At 34.5% G+C, this 20,624-nt stretch overlaps 2 protein-coding genes across 2 annotated transcripts; one reads left to right on the top strand and one right to left on the bottom strand.

Moving 5' to 3' along the window:
* Positions 1 to 3,053: 3,053 nt before the first annotated feature.
* Positions 3,054 to 7,969, top strand: LOC113771164 (tropinone reductase homolog). Its single transcript, XM_027315779.1, has 5 exons — positions 3,054 to 3,133; positions 3,516 to 3,723; positions 6,002 to 6,215; positions 7,045 to 7,151; positions 7,787 to 7,969. The coding sequence occupies exons 1-5, from the start codon at positions 3,054 to 3,056 to the stop codon at positions 7,967 to 7,969; spliced, it is 792 nt and encodes a 263-aa protein (XP_027171580.1).
* An 8,248-nt stretch (positions 7,970 to 16,217) lies between these two features.
* On the bottom strand, positions 16,218 to 19,637 carry LOC113771165. The gene is made up of 5 exons (XM_027315780.1): positions 17,991 to 19,637; positions 17,540 to 17,814; positions 17,131 to 17,439; positions 16,948 to 17,047; positions 16,218 to 16,859 (listed from the first exon to the last, which is right to left on the bottom strand). The coding sequence occupies exons 1-5, from the start codon at positions 19,635 to 19,637 to the stop codon at positions 16,218 to 16,220; spliced, it is 2,973 nt and encodes a 990-aa protein (XP_027171581.1).
* Between the last annotated feature and the right edge of the window lie 987 nt (positions 19,638 to 20,624).

Below are 20,624 nucleotides of genomic sequence, written 5' to 3' on the forward strand. Positions count from 1 at the left end.
TCTGAACCAGTTTATAAAAAAATATTCAAAATTGAAAATATCTAGAAAAAGGGGAACTCATGAAATAAGATCAAATAAACTTTAACCAAATATAAATCATATAGAGAGCTACCTGCTTCAAATGTAAGAAAAAACTACTCCGAATAGAACAAGTCAGTTATGGGTTTCTTTGGTTTTCCTGTTTTATATGTTAAGTGCCTCATTTTTCATTCTGCCGCTTTGGTCATCACACTAATTTTTTTGACATTAAGCAAAAAAAAAAGGGGAAGATATTATTCAAAGTCAACGAGCAAGACTGCTAGAATGGGATGGTATAGTAATGATTTGATTTTAGTACTGATTTGATTTGGCCACGTGACCAAATCATGCCACCAAGTCAACGCCGCATACAGTGTTTTGTTTTACGAACAAAAGTTGACTTTGTCATTTGAAATAAGAGAATTGTCTAATAGGTATTCCAAGCATCTAAGGACTTGTTTGGACAGTCATTTTCAGCCGGAAAATTGCGTCATTTTTCGTGATTACATTTTCCTATTATTATTTTTTTTCACATACATCAAATCACTACAGTAATTTTTCTACAAAAAATTATAGAAAATGCAATCCAAACACAACCTTAAATTATCAAAGATTTGCCATGGACTATTAGGGTGAATTTGACAAAACTGAACTATGAAATTTGAATCTGTTAATTTATTAAATTGTTAAGTACTAGAATCCTAACATTTGAGCGTCTTTTGCATTCACTTATCACTTATTTTAGAGTAATTTTACCTAGTTCAAATTGGTTGATTAATTACGGTATTCTATTTTTTATTCAAACACGTTTGAATATATTAAAATTTGAATTCATTAAATTTATGTAATGAATTGAGTTATCAAACAAATTTTTTACTTATTCAGCTGAGATTATCCGGCCAAATAGGTGTCTAAAACACGGTGGCTAAGAACTTAAGTGATAATGTAATGGTTTCGGTCTAAATAAATTAGTTAACAATATCCAGAAACCACAACTCATTTATTTTGCTAGAAACTGAGTTGGTGGCCGATGTGAAACCAACAATTCTTTGCCTAGGTCAACAATAGTTTGGAAGAATCTAGGAATAGTTCATGAGTGCAAAATGAAATTAACCCTAAAATTTTATGTGATCTTGAATTTCATAATTCTAAACTTGGATAGTAGATCATTTGGAATAATTTTTTAAAAAAAAATACTGCAGCACTTGATAAAAAGGTGGTAGGAAAATGTATTGATGATATAAGTGGATAATTTTTTGCAAATAATCCACTATCCAATCAAAATTTAGCTCATTTATTCCTTTATTTTTCCCAAAAGTAATATCTACGAATTACCCATTCAACTTCAAACTAGAATACGTTTTTTATCCTTTAGTTCACCTTCTCTGAAGAATATGCAGTGCTGCCATTACTATATTTATAGAATTGTAATAGTTGCATCTTTCATTAAAAGCAGTCCCAAAAGGCCCCAGCGGAATCCTGGTCAATAAACCCACACTTCAAATTAGAAATAGTTTTGGTTGCAGGTAGTTCATTGCAAAAATTAGAAGTTTAGGTTGCACACTCCAGTATAGAAATAGTTGGAGTGGTGCAAAGTGCAATTAAGCTGATAATTTTAAACAAAGTTTAGCTCATTTTCCCCTTGGGAAAAATGCACTTTTCATCCTCAATGTTTAAGGTGTTCACTAATTTCGTCCCTAAAGTTTCATAGAAAACACATTTCATCCTCATAATTTTGTGATTTTGACCAATTTTTGTCCCTAAAGTTTATGTAGAACACATTTCATCCTCATAATTTTACAATTCCTACCAAATAAGGACAATTAAAGGATTGTTAACAAATTTAGGCATAATATCATCACATGTCCCATTAATAATTGTATTATTAATACTTAATTCAATTATTGATTAATGTATAGAAATAACAAGAAGTGTTTTTGGATAGGAGACTATCTCTTTTTTTTCCCTTTAAATTGTGATATGATATATTTGAAACTAAATAAATAGATTGAAAGATAAATAGATGATTGAAAAACAAGTATATGATGCAACAAAACAAAATTTTGCAAATAAATGACAATTCAAACCATTCATTCTTTTGCATTAATATTTTTCTCCAATTAGTTGTATTGGGTCTTTTCTTCAATTGGCTATAGTGGGATTGTTTCTTTCCCACTGACTTCATTTTCTTTGGATCTTCTTATTCAATTGTGATTAAAAAGAAAGTAATTGTGGCTAAAAATTTCTTAGTTTTTTTTGTATTAAAATGAGAAAGTGAATTAAGAAAAGATTTTTGAGCTTTTTGTTGATCCAATTTTTTTTTTACCTAATAGGCATGCCGTGATCAAGTGACGCTATCCCATTCAAATTGCTTGACAATCTACCAGTTGTCCTCAATTAGCCAAATTTAGGAAATTATGAGGATGAAATGTGTTTGCGTAAAACTTGAAGGATGAAATTAATCAAAATTATAAAATTACAAGGATAAAATGTGTTTTGCATGAAACTTTAGGGATGAAATTGGTTAACACCTTAAACATTAGGGATGAAAAGTGCATTTTTCCCTTTTCGCCTTTCTAGAGTTGACATTTAACAATTAGCCTTTCAACTTCAAACTGAAACTGTATTATCCTTTAGTTCACCTTCTTTTAATAATATCAGAATATCCAGTGCCGCCATGCCCATTACTGTATTTATTATTTCGCCTGTTGTAATAATTGTATCTTCTATTAAAAGCAATCCCAATGAGCCTCAGTGGAATCCTGGTCAACAAAACCACATTTCCCCGTTCAAATATTTACGCCGTTTGGTTCCACCCATCGCAAGTTCACAACTGCTGACCTTTATCTTGACTACAAAACTGTGATGTATTCTAGATTTCGATGATTGTTGTGCTTTTCTTGGACTAATAAATAGCCTACATAAACAATTATCAGCCATCCTTGCATCTTTGTAATAGTGGTTAACACTAGCAGCTCTCTCACCATTTCTTCCAATTCGCATTTTTCTCAACTCATTCGGAAGACAAAGAAAGCATGGCTGGTGAACAGTTGAAGGGTAGATGGTCTCTCAATGGCATGACTGCCCTTGTTACTGGTGGCACCAGAGGCATTGGGTAAGCAAGTTTCTACAGATCTTGTTCCTGTATTTATTCTTACATCAAAAACTTGGTGAATTGTTTCATTATTAATTTGCATTCAATCCTCCAAAAGGGTAGGTTAAGAATCAATTGGACAACTTTTAAGTGTATCTATACAAAAATGTTATTCTCAACGAGTAGAAAAACCTACTCAATACAATCATTTGTCTTTCTCATATCCAATTTAACATAGCATAAATTCCTGCTTCCTCCTTGTTTCCTCGTAAATATGTGCGATTATGTCCCTAATAACTTAGGTTTGAGGCACATTTAGAATGTGATTCTGCACTCTTCAAAAGAATGATTTGAAAGCTCAAATGGGATAACCCCATTTTAACTATTTGACCCAAAATTTCAGGCATGCCATAGTGGAAGAGTTAGCAGGATTTGGGGCCACAGTATACACATGTTCAAGGAACCAAAAGGACCTTGATGAAAGGCTGCAAGAATGGGGAGCAAAGGGCTTTAAAGTATATGGCTCAACTTGCGATTTGTCATCAAGAACAGAAAGAGAAGAACTGATGAATAATGTCTCTTCCACCTTTAATGGGAAGCTGAACATATTGGTAAGTATAAAATTTTTCATTTTCATCCATTGGATAATATTTAGTTGCTTGAAAAGTCGGTTTTAAATTGTCAAATTGCAGATAGTTTGTTACCAAGGTCTGATTATGAGTTAATAAATGGGAAAATGGAAAAAAAATTCGGAATTTGAATTGCATCCAAAGTAATTCTTGGGTGAAATATTTGAGATTTATTGGTTTGAGTTAATTTCCCAAATAGGTACTGAACTGCAGATATTTTGCAGGATAAGTAACCATAATCACAGCTGTAAATGAATTCTATAATTGAAAATTTTGAGAATCATGCATGACTTGTTTTCTAATTTCTAGAAGAAACGGGTAAGAATAGGTTATTTTAAACGTGTACTGTTCACAATTGATCCTTTAAGAATCTTCCGCCTGTTTTTTGATTTGTTGAAATTAACTTAAAAGACGAAAAGTTGATTTAACAAGTATTAACGTGTTTTTAAAACAACTTTTCACTTTTCAAATTATTTTTTTTCCCCAATTTAAGCCCACCTTTTATTTGGATTATAGGGATCAAATTTTCGGGCAGTAGGGATTCTACTACCAGAGAAAAGTTTCTTTTTTTTTTTTTTGTTTTTGAGTAAATTACACTAACCTCCCCTCTTATTTTTGACCTCTCTTGATTTTACAATACCAGGGACATCCCATCTTGTTTAGCTAGACAAAATCAACAATTCCCCTACTCTTAATAAAGGGAGTAAAATTATTAGTTTTGAAATAAATTCACTTCAATATCCCCAAAATACTCTTACAATGAGTAGTTTTTCTTTTCTTCAACTCCCCAAAATATCCCCTACTCTTAAGAAAAGGGGCTAGAGTAGTTTTTCTTTTCTTCAAACTTAATGACCGGAAAAGATCCATAGAACATAAATGAATGTATAGCTATCAATTTTATCTTGGGTAAAATGCAAAAAATCTCCCCATGATTTGGCGAATGTATAGTTTAGCTCCCTATAGCCTGAAAACCCATAATTTGATCTTTGTGGTTTTAATCAAAGTGAAACCATTAGATTTTTCTGTAGGTTTAATGGTTAAACTCAAATAGTCAAACTTTTCAAATAAAATTACCCTAAAATTAATAAAACACCCTTCAATCTAAGGTTAACATAATTTCTAAACAAAAATTTGAGGAGAAACAGCACTTTAAAAAAAATTTTGAGGTAAAAATGAAATTTTAAAAAAAAAGGTTATATTTGTTTCGTCTTCAATGTTATCTGTTGCACTGCTACCACCATTAATAAAAGGCTTACAACAATTCGCCTTTCGAATCGGCACACTTCACATACATCAGGTATACGAAGACAAAGATTATAGAAAAGTATTGCATTCTTGCTAATTTTGGGGAAATACTAAACTGAAAAGTTCCTCTTCCACATGTAAGGGTTACTATGGCATTTTTTTGTACTTGTGCACCAACCACGCAAATTCCAAATACTAACATGCATAGACGGAACAAGAAAATTTAGTTAGAGGGGGCAAGGTTTAACATATCTAAAGTTATGTTTATATTATTTAGTATTTTCAAATTTTGCCCAGAAAAAATTTAAATTTATAAAAAAACCCATTTAAATATTATTAAATTTTCAAGAGAGGAAATCCTAATTTTTAATAACTTTTTTTGTTTTTTTTTGTTGTGTTGGGGGGGGGGGGGTGTGTGTGTTGGGTCGGAGTGTGGCTCCTCCCTGTCCATTCCTCGTTCTGTCCTCGCTAACATGCTCCTGCATCATTATTTCCCTCTTGGAAAGAACTTGAGTTCAAGGAGAAAGTTTTGATGCACTGTCATGACATCCACGTTGCAAGTTTTGATAAAGTACAACGTTCTGTCCTCGCTAACATGCTCCTGCATCATTATTTCCCTCTTGGACAGAACTTGAGTCCAAGGAGAAAGTTTTGATGCACTCTCAAGACATCCATGTTGCAAGTTTTGATCAAGTACAAAATCCAAGTTCTAATGCCCTGAATGCCGTCTTCACAATTCATCATCTGTACTCCCTATTGGATTTTGAGGGTAACCACTTTTCAAAGCTATCTTGGAAAACCACTTGAACGATTTAATAAATGTTCATGTAGACGATGAATTGGAAACTTGTACTTTGTCGTAATTTTGATAATAGCAAGACTATCAACACACATTCTCCATAATTATCAGCTTTGCATTCATTACCATATGATCTACATTAATTTTGATTTTCAAATTCATCCCTGGTTCATTACATATTCATTCACCATTCTATCGCTACGTTTCAATCTTTAGGTTAACAATGCAGCAACAGTTATCTTGAGAAGAGCTACAGACCTTTCTGCCGAAGATTTTTCACGTGTGTTGGGAACAAATCTTGAGTGTCCTTACCACTTGTGTCAACTTGCATATCCGCTTCTGAAAGCTTCAGAAGCTGGAAGTATAGTTTTTATCTCATCTGTGGCTGGTAGCACTTCACTTCCAGGTGCTTCGGTTTATGGAGTCAAAGGTAACGTACACCTTAATTACTAGTATCTAATGAACAATTGGGCAAAACACTAACCTTCTACCTTAAAATTGAACCAATTGGGTAAACCAATTTGATTTTTTCCAGAAATACTTTCAGTATTCATATTGATGCGAAAAGTAACATTCCTGTGTTCATTTAACTCCAACAAATTTTCCTAATGAGTAGTTTTTATTTCAGGATATACTAAAAATAATTACTTTTTGGATTAGATCCTGATGCAACCCACAATTTATTCGAATTATAAGTGCTAATCGCAATTAATCAATTAAACAAAATAGCAAACCAACTCCCTCTAGAGGAGTTGGCCACCACATTAATTGTTGGATGAGAGGTCAAGGGTTCAAACCTTGCCTCCCATCAATGTGCCTCAATATGAGATTTGTTCTAAATCCATACGGGTGTGTGGTGCACCCGTCTGGTCTAATGGTGGTTCAGTCCCCGTCAAGTTCTCCCGACTCAGTTGGGCCACCCCATAGAGTAGGTTCCCCCCAGGAGTAGAAGTAGGTTAGGTAAGTTAGATGTGCCGTTACAACAAAAAAAAATTAAACAAAATAGCAAACAGAGAAGCTTTGGAACCTTTTTTCTAGATCGAAATTCAAAATTTCTCAAGTCTAATACATCAACAGTGCAAGGAGCAATTTAGCCCATTACTTTTTTTTTTTTTGTTTTAAAAATTTTTCCAATTGGAGAGGGGGATGAGACTTTAGAAGTGAAAAGGGACAGAGGAATTTGAGTTTAGAATTTCTAATTTTTGAAGTTTCAAATTTATTATACTTTTCAAGTTGTTACGTTATTTTTATAATTACAGGTGCAATCAATCAGCTAAGCAAGAACTTGGCATGTGAATGGGCGAAGGACAAGATCCGCGTCAACACTGTTGCACCACACGGAGTGCGAACCACTCGCCCAAAACTAGTAAGTTTTTTTTTTCTTGACAGTTGAGGAGTTTTGAATTCATAAGCTCCTACTTATAATTCCTTCTCCCTCCGAAACTAACAAGTTGATTATTAACTTCTAATATATTTCTATTCCAAATCTCTTCTATGTTTGCTAGTTCTTCTCCAAAAAATTAATCTCTTAAATTTCGACAAGGTTGAAAAGTCTAAAACAGGGTCAATCAAAATTTAACAATATGAATCTTTTTCAACTCAATATAAGTTAGTTTATTAGTATAAAAATGTTGGGCAAAATTGTGCACTTCAAAGTTGGCCTTAGATTACTAATTTATTGAAAGATTAAACTTGTATATATTACTATGTACATATCAGCAAACATGAATGCATGACATATGGACAAGAGTTGAAGTTCAAATTAAAATTGAGATTAGGTGGTATCCATCCGTACCCGCTAATAACAGTGTATACAGGATTAAACTTTTATAAAACAGCTACGTTTAACTTTCAAAATTCCTTTTGCAAAAAAAAAAAAAAAAATTGAATTAAAGCAAAATCAACTGTATATAAGTTTACAAGAACAGACACATCAATGAAACACTTCAAGATAATGGCACCATACGTATATTAACTAATATAATTGATGAACGCTTACAGGAGGACTATGATGAAACCATTGCTCAACAGATGAGGCCTATAATGTCTCGGACTCCTCTCCGTCCACTAGGAGAGCCAAATGAGGTCTCACCACTGGTGGCATTCCTCAACCTTCCTGTTGCATCATATATTACTGGTCAGGTTATCCATGTTGATGGAGGATACACAGCAGGTAGCTACTAGGAAAACATCCCAGAAGGTTGAATCTTTGTTCCAAAGTTTTGCAGTCAAAACTTGAAAGGCTTGACAAAATTGATTCAAGGTAAAGATATGTAAGAACAAATGTGTTAGGTTGTTTACAAGTGTGTTACTCTACACCTTCTATAGATTCTTATATTTGTGCATTTTTGTATAAATAAATAGCGGGGACTTTGTTTTCCGTTAAAAGCTTAAAATATCTGCCAAGAATTTTCATAGTGCAAAATTTTGGTTCTTGAGCACTTAAGCAACTCAAACAACTAGCAAGGAAGAAAAAGAGAGTAATTAGGCTAGGGAAGATGCGGATTATGTCACTCTTTTGAGTAGATTCATACACCTTTAGACAACAATTGGTGAGATGAATGATTTGTTGCATCTGAAACATTTCTCAATTTATCTTGTTGCTTCTACTAAATCCATACAAATAATTGAACTCACAGCTTTACACAATACCTTATTAATACCCAATGCGGTAGTAATATAGAACGAAGAAGAGACCTAAGAAAAATGATGTGATACAATTGTTTAGAATCCTCCATGTGTAGGTTGAAATAATAGGGTTTACAATTCCAGATATTAAATAGAATAAACACAAAAATTTTTGTTGCAATGCAGTATTTTTTTGTATAAAGGTAGAAAATATTATTATTTGAATTAATAAAACATTTCCATAAGTAACACTTTAGTGGACCTTAGTTACACATTTATGGGAGAGAATTATAATTGAAAATTCTTAATAGATTTGTAACTTAAATGGCTTGAATTAGAAAATATATGTCTTTTTATTTTTATTGAAATATTCAACAACATCCCACTCATACTAGTAAAGAAAGTTGGGCATCTAGTATGAACATGTTACCTTAACAAAGTAGCAATACCTTTAAATCTTCATTTATTATTTCAGCCTTCTCATACTACTTGACAGAATGGACTTAACCTTTAAATTATAACTACTTGAGACTATGTAAATACTTCACATATATGATGGTCAAGAAATTTTTAAATAAGCTTGTTAAGTTAGCACATCATGGATATGTGCTTCATCCAGTTTAAAAGTGCTCTAGAAAATTAGCTCAAATTTTCATAGAAGCAGCAAAACTTCTATATTCATTAAGTGAACTTATGAAAGATACTTGAATCAGTATAACATCCAACTGATAAAAGTTATAAAATTCATTGAGATTAATTCTCAGCCTATCATATATGTCATTAAATCACATGCATGCATGTCATATTAATGAACTAAATATAATGTCAAGATCATGCATGTACCCTAACAAGCGAATAATATTTATTATGCAAACCACAAAGTTGACTCTCTCCCGCGTGTGAGAGTATTTGAAAATTCTCTCTCTTGAGAATTGTGCCTAGGTCTCTTTCTGTGAGAGTTTTCTTCAATTGTTCCTCCGAAATTCTAGATCTCCCAGTACACTACAACAAAAAAGGCCTTTAGCGGCATTTAAAGGTGTCAGTATATAATATCTAACCTGACACTTTCTCTATCCTGACACCCAGGGCGAGTGTTGTCCCTTCCAATGTGGGGATAGCCTCAAATCTTTAGCAGCATTCAAATGTGTCAGGCAAACCATGCTGCTATATCTTTACCTCTGCCAACAAAATCCTTTTTTTGTGATAATAGAAAGTGTCTGTATAGCGTAGCACATCAGTAGGGAATCAGTTGGATATCAAATTTATGAAGGCATCTTGAGTTGTCTTAATATATGGCTTTAAGGACACATAGCCATGTGAATCTACAATGTGTTGGACGACATGCCCATTTGTTGTTAGTGTATTTCGGATCTTAAGCTATGCTGACACTTTTAATTGTCAGGAGAATTTTCTCTGTTTTTTTTTTTTTATAGAAGCAACCTGCAATTAGTCCTCCCTGCTATACATTCCATCAACCAGAATCCCAAGGGACTTGTAAATTTATCCCAAAGAGCAGAATGCATATAGCAATGTAAAAGAAGAAGTCGCTACTGAAATATAATTCATTGAATTAAAAGTCGATAACAAGTACTAAAATCGCAAACAAGTGCTAAAAGCAAGTACTAAAATTCCAAACAAGTACCAAAAGATTGTCATTTACAATAACTTGAAAGACTTTCTTGTGCACAAACTAAAAGACTCTCATCCCTAACAAGTTGAAAGAAGTAGAAATAGCTTCCAAACTTTCCATTTTGTTGAGAGTCCTCAGGCATAACCACGAAGTCCCCATCATTCTTCAGCTGGTTCCACCTGTGCACAAAGACCAAGGGGATCATTAGATCATCATAACTAGAACTAAAATTCCAGAAAATTCGCAATGTATTTAAGTGCATATCTCACCAAATGACAAGGCCAAGCAACTGGTGCACCAAGTGCATCTTGAATCGTTTGTTGTAAACCATATGGTCTAATCAATTGCTCACGTGGAGTCATTGCAACTTGTATTTGTATTTCACACCAGTTTGGCCCAAGAGCTTGTCCCCCGACCTCATCCAATGGATTCAGACTCCGTAAATATCCCTTTGCCACGATTTTTGTTGGGTCAAACAAACTTTTTAGTGAAACCATATTCCCTACCTAGCAAACATCCAACAAGTACAAGAATCAAACTCATGCCAAATTCCAGATTACAAATGCAAAAGTTTAGAAGTTGTAAATACTTACTCGAATAGGTCACGTGGCTCGCGATGGAGCATGGCTTGACACATTGTTAGATGATGATGAAGGATGTCTTGGGCTGTCAATTGGAGAGCCCCTTCCATGTTGAACTAAAACCATTTTCTTCAAGCTGGCTATTTCATCATCTTGTCGCTGAAGCCTTTCCTCCAAACGGACCAATGTTGACTGTTGTTGAACACTTATACGGTAGTATGTGTTACGACTAGGAATGTCTTCCCATAAGTCCGTTGGATTCACACCGTCACTAAACAAGCGAACATGACCATGTTTGTCTTGCCCAACCACCTGGGCAAATATATCATCACGACCAACTGGATCTTGCGAATCCGATGGAAGCTGATTTTTCAGCTCAGTCAGTTTTTCCTACATAATAAAGGAAAACACTTGTTATTGCAAAAGACTGTCTGAAAACATCCATGGTAGAATTGATAGGCTTGTGTTCTGGGATCCTTACCAAATTCTCAGCAACTATGGTACTTGATGGAGTTCCATCGGCATGGGTATAAAACTTATTGAATATTTCTACTCTAGTAGGAGGTCTTCCCAACTGTTTGGACTATAAGAAATTGAATCGTTTTAATTATAGTTTTAGCATTTAGCATATAATTAAAAAACAAGCTAACATAATGAAACATGTACGAGCAAAAAAAATTAGCAACTAGAAAGTTGATGAGGTATCACCAAGTGGTTCCGAAGATGAGCAAATGATTTTTTTCCGATTGTGTGGTTCATCTTCTTCTCCCCTCTAGCTTTCTTGTTCTTCTCACTTAGTTTCTAAATTTCAAAATCAAAAGCAAGATTACAGCATTGAATAAACACAACTTTATGAAGAATGTTGTAGCTGATTTGTACCTTTGCTTCTTCACTTTTCCAATAAGCCCAAAGTTTGATCCATTGCTCTTCCCGTACCCTTATGTCCTTTTGAAACCGAGCTTCAGCATTTGGCACGGCAGGATCAAAATAGTTAGCCTTTAAATCTGCCTTCCAGCTTCTCCATTTTTTGCCAATTGATCTTAAGGTCCAAGCTTCCAGTCCCATAGGCAAAGCAAACCTTTCCTAAAACGTAGTTAGCAACAAGAAAATCAACACAACTTCACAGTAATTTTTGTACAAAGCATACATAATACAAAAGCTACCATTACCTTTATCACTTCTAACATGTCCATTTTAAGTTTCCTTGGCATCTTAAGCCATGTTTCAACATCTACTGGACAATACATACCATTCCTAGCCAAACTGCCCAAGAATTCAGAGAAAGAGGTTTTCTCACTTATTGGGATCCCATTGTCATCGAGTTTAATCTCAATCCGTGGAAGTTCCTTAGGCCGACCCCAAATTTCTTTCATAAATGTAGGGCCTCGGGTTTTCTGATGTACTTCACTTGAATCATTTGTAGTTTCTTTTCCTGTATAAAATAAGAAAAATGTGCAAGTTATGAACATAACAAAATGCACTTCTGGAATTGGTTCAAAACAGTTAGTAATACCTGCATTGTCCGAGTTGCATGACATGAAGGTGGTGTCACTGGAATGTGGACCTCGAGAGTCCTGATTTGGACTTTGTTCAGTTGCTTCATGCCTTGTTCCAAGTGGAGATTGTTGAATTGGAGAGTTCTGGCAGTGCTCATGCGACTTGGAACCTCCATCAGCTTGTTGAGTGACTTGGTCACCTGATTCATGTATTATTCCCAATGTAGAATTCTGAATTGCAGATTGAGGTGCCCGAGCAGCTTCTCCTTGCACTTGTTCAATTACATTTTCATGGCTTGTTCCAAGTGGAGGCTGCTGCCTTGTTTCATGACATGAGGGAGGTTGCTCAATTGGTTCATCTCTCAATCCATTTGCAGCGCGCTTACATTTTCGACCTCTACGGGCCATACCTGCATAATATTTGAGTGAAGAAAGGGACAAATGTAAATGTTTAAAATTTATTGGAGCAAACACTCTACCTATAGTTTCTTTAACTTACAAATGCTATTATAAAGAAGTACTACTTAAACAATAAACTGGCATGACAAGTAACAAATGGCATTCTTCAAGAATAAACCAGGGGAAGACTATGGAGCTGTCAACAGAATAGAGAAACAAATGGGGAATATACGATTCAGTGCAGCAACTAAGTTGCCGATGATCTGAGATATGTAAATTTTCTTTTTTTTTAATACCAATTTTTCTACAAAACTGAGTAGGTAAACTCTGAATTTAAGGATTTGAGGCACTTAAGTAGTTATAATTGAGGGTTGTTTCAACCTCTGCAGCTTAAGGATTTAAGGATAATGTATTCTACCAACAAATACACACACACACCAAACTTAAAGTCTTGTGAGATATATAAACTAAGATTAAATCATTTCCAACCCAACTCAAAGAGTAAAGCTGGTTAAACTTTTCATTTCTTCCTTCTCGGCCAACTCAACTTTTATTCACCTTTGTTGTTTAATTTCTCTCAAAATTCACTAGCTTTTCAGGTCTCAAGTTTACTAAAATGAATCATGAATGACAGGGTCAAGATGTTATATACCAGATTGCCTTAGAGTTTCCAAATACACCATATCAAACCCAACTCATTGTCACTTCAGCGAGCAAACAAAATTCCAGCAATATACCTCCTAAGTTTCATTAACATTTCATCTTTTATTGGATGAAAACACTAAGCACTCAGTATTTATTCTATCCTTGCTTAATCTGGATCAAACAATATGTACCTTCAACACATAATTCCAGCAAAAGCAACCGTAATTCAGTCCTCAGCTAAATGCAGATTTTCAGTAGCTAAACAGTCAAGTACAAGACTGTTTTCCTCCCCCCCCTAACTTCCTTACTTTCCTCCTCCTAACTCAACATGCAGGGAGTAATTATCCGACTAGTTTTGCAAGTAAATATTCTATAAGATCAGAGATAAACATATTCCATGCAATCCTAGCATAATTCTCCATAGAAAATTCAGATAACAAGCTGTAACTCAAGTAACAACTCTCGGTTATCACAGTTTTCTTTTCCCTTCAACTTTTAATCATTTTAAATTTCAGTTCCAGCCACAAATCACACCCACAGGCTCATAACAGACAAAATAAGTATAAAACCAGCATTTTCCAGCAAACTTTATACCAAAATATCCACTCAACTCCAAGAAATTCCATCGGTTAAGCTGGAAAGTGTTATGACAGTCATGCGATTTCCTACTCAAAACTCCAGCCATTAAAATTAGATTTTTCACCATGAATTTCACATGCAATTCCAGATAATGAATATACCACCACCACCCCCCAAAGCAAACACTCTACCTAGAAATGTGCTTCTCAGAAATGGAGAAGATGCTTGTCAGAGATGGGAATCGAATAGCCTAAAAACTAAATCTACCATGCAATGCAAGAACATGTCTACCATGCAATGCAAAATTAGACACAAAATACTGAAATTACCTCAAACTATGGCTTGAATCCCTAACTTCTCGGTTTCCCCAAGCTTCAAGATCTGAACTCCACCCACCACCCAAGCTTTGAAGCCCTAATTTCTGATTTGTTGCCACCAAGCCAACACAACAGCCGAATTAGGGATTTGCCTGGTGCGAGCTCAACCAAGTTACCCAAATGGGTGCGAGTTCATGGACGGCAATTGACTCAAATTGGTGGTGCGAGCTTGAAACAGAGAGAGAGGACAAAGGCAGAGGACAACAAGAGAGGGAGAAGATGTCTGAAATAAAGGCGGTACTAATGACGCCAAAGTAAATTAGTCAAGCCTCTTGAATTTTTCAATTTGCCGCGCTACTAATAGCAATTTTTGTGTGCTTGGGCAAAATTTCGTTAAAGCTATATAACAACTAAAAATCTTGTTAAAGCTATATACAATATAATATAACAGCTAAAAATTTTGTTAAAGCTATATAACAACTAAAAATGTAACAAATAAAAATTTTGCAAGAGCTATATACAATATAATATAACAATCAAAAATTTTGTTACAACTATATAACAACTAAAAATATAACAAATAAAAATTTTGTTAAAGCTATATACAGTGTAATATAACAACTAAAAATATAAAAATAATTAAAAATTCAAAGAAGCTAACAAAAAACATTCTTTTAATCAAAATGTTTTCGCTTACTCAATTTATTTTATGCTGCTAGCAATTATGTACGGCTTGTAGTCTAACAAGCCATTGGAAGGATCGAATTAGTTTATGAAACAAGAAAATTAACTTGTGAATACATGAAGTTTCCATTGACAAACATTGGGATTAGAATTGATTGAACATAAACATTGAATATATATATATATATTCAATGTTTTCAATTCCAAAGCAATTGCCATTGAACTTTGTGTTAATTAGAAACTTCCTATCACTTACAAGATCTTACTATTGAACTTTTCAATGATTAACCTTAGGCTTACACTTACAATGCATTGATTGAACATAAACATATATATATTCAATGTTTTCAATTCCAAAGCAATTGCCATTGAACTTTGTGTTAATTAGAAGCTTACTATCACTTACAAGATCTTACTATTGAACTTTTCAATGATTAACCTTATGCTTACGCTTACAACACATTGATTGAACATAAACACATATGTATATATATTGAATGTTTTCAATTCCAAAGCAATTGCCATTGAACTTTGTGTTAATTAGAAGCTTACTATCACTTACAAGATCTTAATATTGAACTTTTCAATGATTAACCTTAGGTTTACACTTACAACGCATTGATTGAACATAAACATATAGTATGATCGGTTTGATCGATTCGATCGTGCTTGATCGGTTCGATCGTGTCTCCTTTTCACTTTGAAGGATAATCTAAAATTGTGACTAAACCGATTAAATTCGATCAAAGATCAGTTGGACTAGAAAGCTCTATCGGAATTAACTTTTTGTATTGTTATTGGTTTAAAAAATAATTTTTTCATGGTATTAAAAAATTATTTAAGAAATTTATAGATTAAAGTTTCAAAATATTTCTATTGATCAAAAATTAGACCTCGGCTTATTGGGAAAAAGAATTGGCCATAATATAATGATTCACAAATGTAATATTACAGCTTACAATTAATGGAATTGCTTATAAAATAATGACCAGTATTTATCCAGCCCATTGGGCTCTTAAAATGAGTAATGGGTTCCTTGGAAAGTTGGATAGTTTTATGTTTGGTCTGAAATGATTTGCACATTCCGTACGTTGCCAATTGTTCTCCCCAAATCATAGCCTCGATTGCCAATTGTTGTCATGCCATTAAAAGAAAAATCATTCCAATACCATTTTTATGAATAAGACTGACGATTACTAACCAAGACTAGAAATCCAAAAACTGGACCATGGGAGTATCAATGAAAGAAAGGCCTTAAAGAGGCAAATTAATACACTAGTTTTAACTAATAACACCAAGTCTTTTATCACATCTGTCAGAAGGCTTAACATGACAAAAAACTAAGAATGTCGGTCATATTAGTAAAATACAAAAAAAAAATGCAAAACCCATCGACAAAAGGAAATAAAGCCTAGGCCTAGCAATTGAAACAGAGAAGAATAGGGCCAGTAAGCTTCAAAGCTATAAAAGATTCTAAATCAAATTATATTGGGACAAATCAACTTCAATCCCAAGTCCATTCTTACGAACCCAACTAATTTCCTCATTTTCATTCTCAACAACAGGATTGCCAACATCACTTTGCAAATATGTCTCAACATCCATAGTTGTGCCCATGTTATATCCAGCTCTTGCAGTGGTAGAGATAACCACTTGCCAATCCTTATCAGTTGGATCTTCCACATAAAAAATCTGTGATGCATGTGAAGCGAGTATAAATGGCTCAACATGAGGCCTCACGTTTGCAAAATTGACTAAAGTAAACCCATCAGCATCTTGTTTAATTCTCGAACCATTTGATATCCAATCACATTCGAATAACACCACCCGACGACCTCCGTAAATTAATTCAATCATTTTTTTCAAGACGCCGAAGTAAACTAGTTCACTCAAAACTGGATTTTGATCCCTTATACTTGCAAAATTGGATGTTGTTGCATTGACTGTAACACCACTATTCTGCGTTTTTCTTTTCTTCTCAACTTCTTTGGTGTGAAACCGAAATCCATTAACAACAAACCTGTCATGTTGGATTCCAACAACATCTGGACCTTTAGCAAGGAACCTCAACTCTCTCAACACCGAAACATTTTGAGGAAGTTCTAACTTGTCAATCTGTAAATAAATAAAAAAAAAAAAAAGATGAAACTATATTTGAAGTCCTACAATTCAAATTGTACTTAATATTCAGAATTTTACTTACATGTTCAGCAAACCAACATGCAAAATTTTCGCTGTGCAAGCGCTCTTTTAGATGCTGTGGAATTTGAGGATGTCCTTCTTCTATCAATCTACGATGCTGCCTAGAAGTACATGAGTCAAAATTGTAATCATGCATTGAATTCTACAATAAAATTTTAATGCATCAAGTTGTAGTTGAACTTACTCTATGTAAGGTGTGACAGCATCACAATTAAATAAAATATACTGATGTGCTTTACTCAAGATATGAGCATCAAAGACTGTTGGCTTGCCCCTCCCCAAAGGATGTCCTGATTCAGAGAATATATCTAAACCATCTTCAATTTCCTTATGTACTTCTTCATTTCTGCTTGGACGATTGAATTTTGTCTCAACATAGTCCGCAAGATACAATGAGCAAAAGTTAATGCATTCTTCTGCCAAGTAGCCTTGAGCAATCGAACCTTCAGGCCTACTTTTATTTCGAACATAAGATTTTAATGTTCCTAAGTACCTAAAGTATCATCATTCCAACCTCTCTAATTAGTTCCACAAATCAAAGAAAGCAAAAAAGGAATAAACATTTAAGGCATAATGAGAATTACAAGCAGTACCTCTCTATAGGATACATCCAACGATAATACACCGGCCCACCTAATTTCACTTCAGTTGCCAAATGAACAACTAAATGCACCATGACATCGAAGAAGGTTGGTGGGAAGCATTTCTCAAGATCGCAGAGTATGACGGCAATTTCACTTTCCAAACGAACCACATCTTGAGGACAAATAACTTTAGAACAAAGCTGCCTGAAGTATCTACTCAATCGAATCAAAGGATAGCGCACTGATTTTGGCAAAGTCTTTCTCAAAGCTATAGGCATCAATTGCTGCATTAGGATATGATTATCATGACTTTTAAGCCCTGAAATTCTTGGTGGTTTTACTCGAACGCATCTTGAGACATTAGCTGCATAACCATCTGGAACTTTCACTTTTTTAGCACATTGCAAAACATAGTTTTCTGTTTTTTATCCATTGCAAAGGAAGATGGAGGTAAGTACACCTTTCCAGGTTCTGTCTCAATGGGATGCAGCTCTTTTCTTATTCCCATTTCTCTCAAATCACGGCGGGAATTATAATGGTCCTTTGCTTTATCCTCAATATCCAGCAATGTCCCCCAAATATTTTCACAAACATTCTTCTCAATGTGCATGAAGTCAAGATTGTGTCTTAAGACATTATCTTTCCAATATGGCAAGTCAAAGAAAATACTCCTCTTTTTCCAATTGAAAGGCAGCTTCGGATTACCTTTCACAAGTTTTCCAAATTTAATTTGCAAGTCTCCCAATTCACTCACAATCATATCCCCGGTTTGCAAAGGTGGTCGCTTTCCATGTTCTTCGGTGCCATCAAAGAATTGGGCTTGCTTTCTAAATTTATGCTTACTATCTAAGAATCTCCGATGACCCATATAGCAATATTTGAAACTATGAGTCAACCGTCGTGCATGAGTGAACTTGTGACAAACAGGACAAGCATATTCACCTTTAGTGCTCCAGCCAGATAACATTGCATATCCAGGGAAATCACTAATGGTCCACAACAGAGCCACATGCAATTGAAAATTTTCTTTTTGGGATGCATCATAAGTTTGAATGCCAAAATCCCACAATTCGGTCAATTCTTTAACTAGAGGCTGTAGATAAACATCAATATTATTCCCAGGAGAGGATGGTCCGGGTATTAACAAGGACAACATGAAGTACGGTTGCTTCATACACATCCACGGAGGTAAGTTATATGGTATTAAAACTACAGGCCAAGTACTGTGTGTAGAACTCATGTTGTTGAATGGATTAAACCCGTCAGATGCCAACCCCAATCTAACATTTCGACAATCCTTAGCAAATTCTGGATGTAGATGGTCAAAAGTTTGCCAAGCTGGAGAATCAGCTGGATGTCTCATACAACCATCTTTTGTACGTTTTTCCTCATGCCATCTCATTTGAGATGCAATTTTAGAAGACATAAATAGTCTTTGTAATCTAGGTTTTAAGGGAAAATGCCACAACACTTTTTGAGGAATTTTCCTTTTTTCCCCAGTTGGATCATTTTCTGAAGCAACCCACCTAAGCTCGTTACATGTTTCGCATGAAGTTCTTTTTTCAGCACTACCCCAATAAAGAGAACAATCATTAGGACATGCATCGATCTTTTCATAACCCAGCCCCAATGTATTCATCAATTTCTCAGCCTCATAGTAAGAAGACGGCAAATTAGTCATGGCCTCCGGAAATGCTTCTCTCAACAGCTCAACAAGCATATTAAAAATCTTGTTACTCATCTTACCCAGGCATTTTAGGTGAAGCAAACGAATAATGAAAGACAATTTCGAGAAATTTTTGCAACCACTGTACAAATCCTGTTGAGAATCATCAATCAATTTGTAAAATTTTTCAGCCTCTGAAACAGGAATGTCCCCTTCTCTATTCAATTCATTTGTTCCATGTGGTATCCCAAATACATCATGGACCAAGTCTTGCATGTCATTAGTCCCATTTGAAACCCCAATTGATGTATTTTCAGAATTAGATGTGGCTTCATTGTAGTTTGAAAGTTCTCCATGTGCTATCCAATTATTATAACCCTTGATAAATCCTACCACTTTCAAATGATCATATGCTTCCATTTTTGTCACACAAACACCCATGCCGCAATCTTTGCAAGGACACAAAATCTTTCCGTCACAACTTGATCTAGAAAATGCAAAGTTTAGAAACATTTGAAGTCCTGTCTCGTACTTTTCACTTGTTCTTGGAAAATCCATCCATCTTTTATCCATACTTTGAATATAAATAAATGTCCTCCAACAAGCTTCCAAGAGCATGAAAACAACAACTACACATTAGTACTTAGAAAACTAGACAAATCCCATAAAATCATTGAGAATAAGAAGCGCCCTGATTTTTTAAACTCAGGCCATGGCTTACAAGTCCCTAATTTCAAGTTCAAGAATTTACAGTCTACTAAATAAAGCAGCCCAGCAAATAAAGGAAATCAACAAAATGCAAAATTTCTCAACAATCTGTAAAAACAGAATTTGCAAGCAAGCGGATAGAAATTTTATTTATCTAATACCAGAACAAAGCCCTTCGTACCAACTCCTGCACTCGCGTCTTCGCAAAATTCCTAACTTCAATCTGAAATGTCAAAGGTTAAACAAACACATGAGCATGAAGACTAAAGGTGAAATTCAAGAATCTTACTAAATTTCCATCAAAGTATAGGTACATCTCTGGTGTGTAGTGATTAATTTTATAAGTCCTCTCTTTAGAAAGGCATGCAACTTACGGCATAGGTAATTGGAAAAAATGATTGATAGAAAAAGCACAGGTTTATGACACGGTTAGACCAGCAGATATTTATGAAGAAAAAGCATTCACCACAGAGAGACAGTGAAATGTGAAAGAAAGAAGAGAATCTATCTAGCTTTTTATTTTATACTCATAATCTTTTTTTGGTCCCAGGATTCTTTTAAGTTGCTATGACTGTTCAGCTAATTGATCTAGAAACAGGACTAAATTGAGAAAAAAAACAGAACCCGTAAGGGTGCTATGTCAACCTGAACTGGGAGGGGTGGAAGTTCGACAAGAAAATGGATAGGGGAAGAAAAAAAAAGAAAAAAGACTAAAAAATA

The sequence above is a fragment of the Coffea eugenioides genome, chromosome 5, assembly GCF_003713205.1.
Source record: "Coffea eugenioides isolate CCC68of chromosome 5, Ceug_1.0, whole genome shotgun sequence".
NCBI lineage: Eukaryota > Viridiplantae > Streptophyta > Magnoliopsida > Gentianales > Rubiaceae > Coffea > Coffea eugenioides.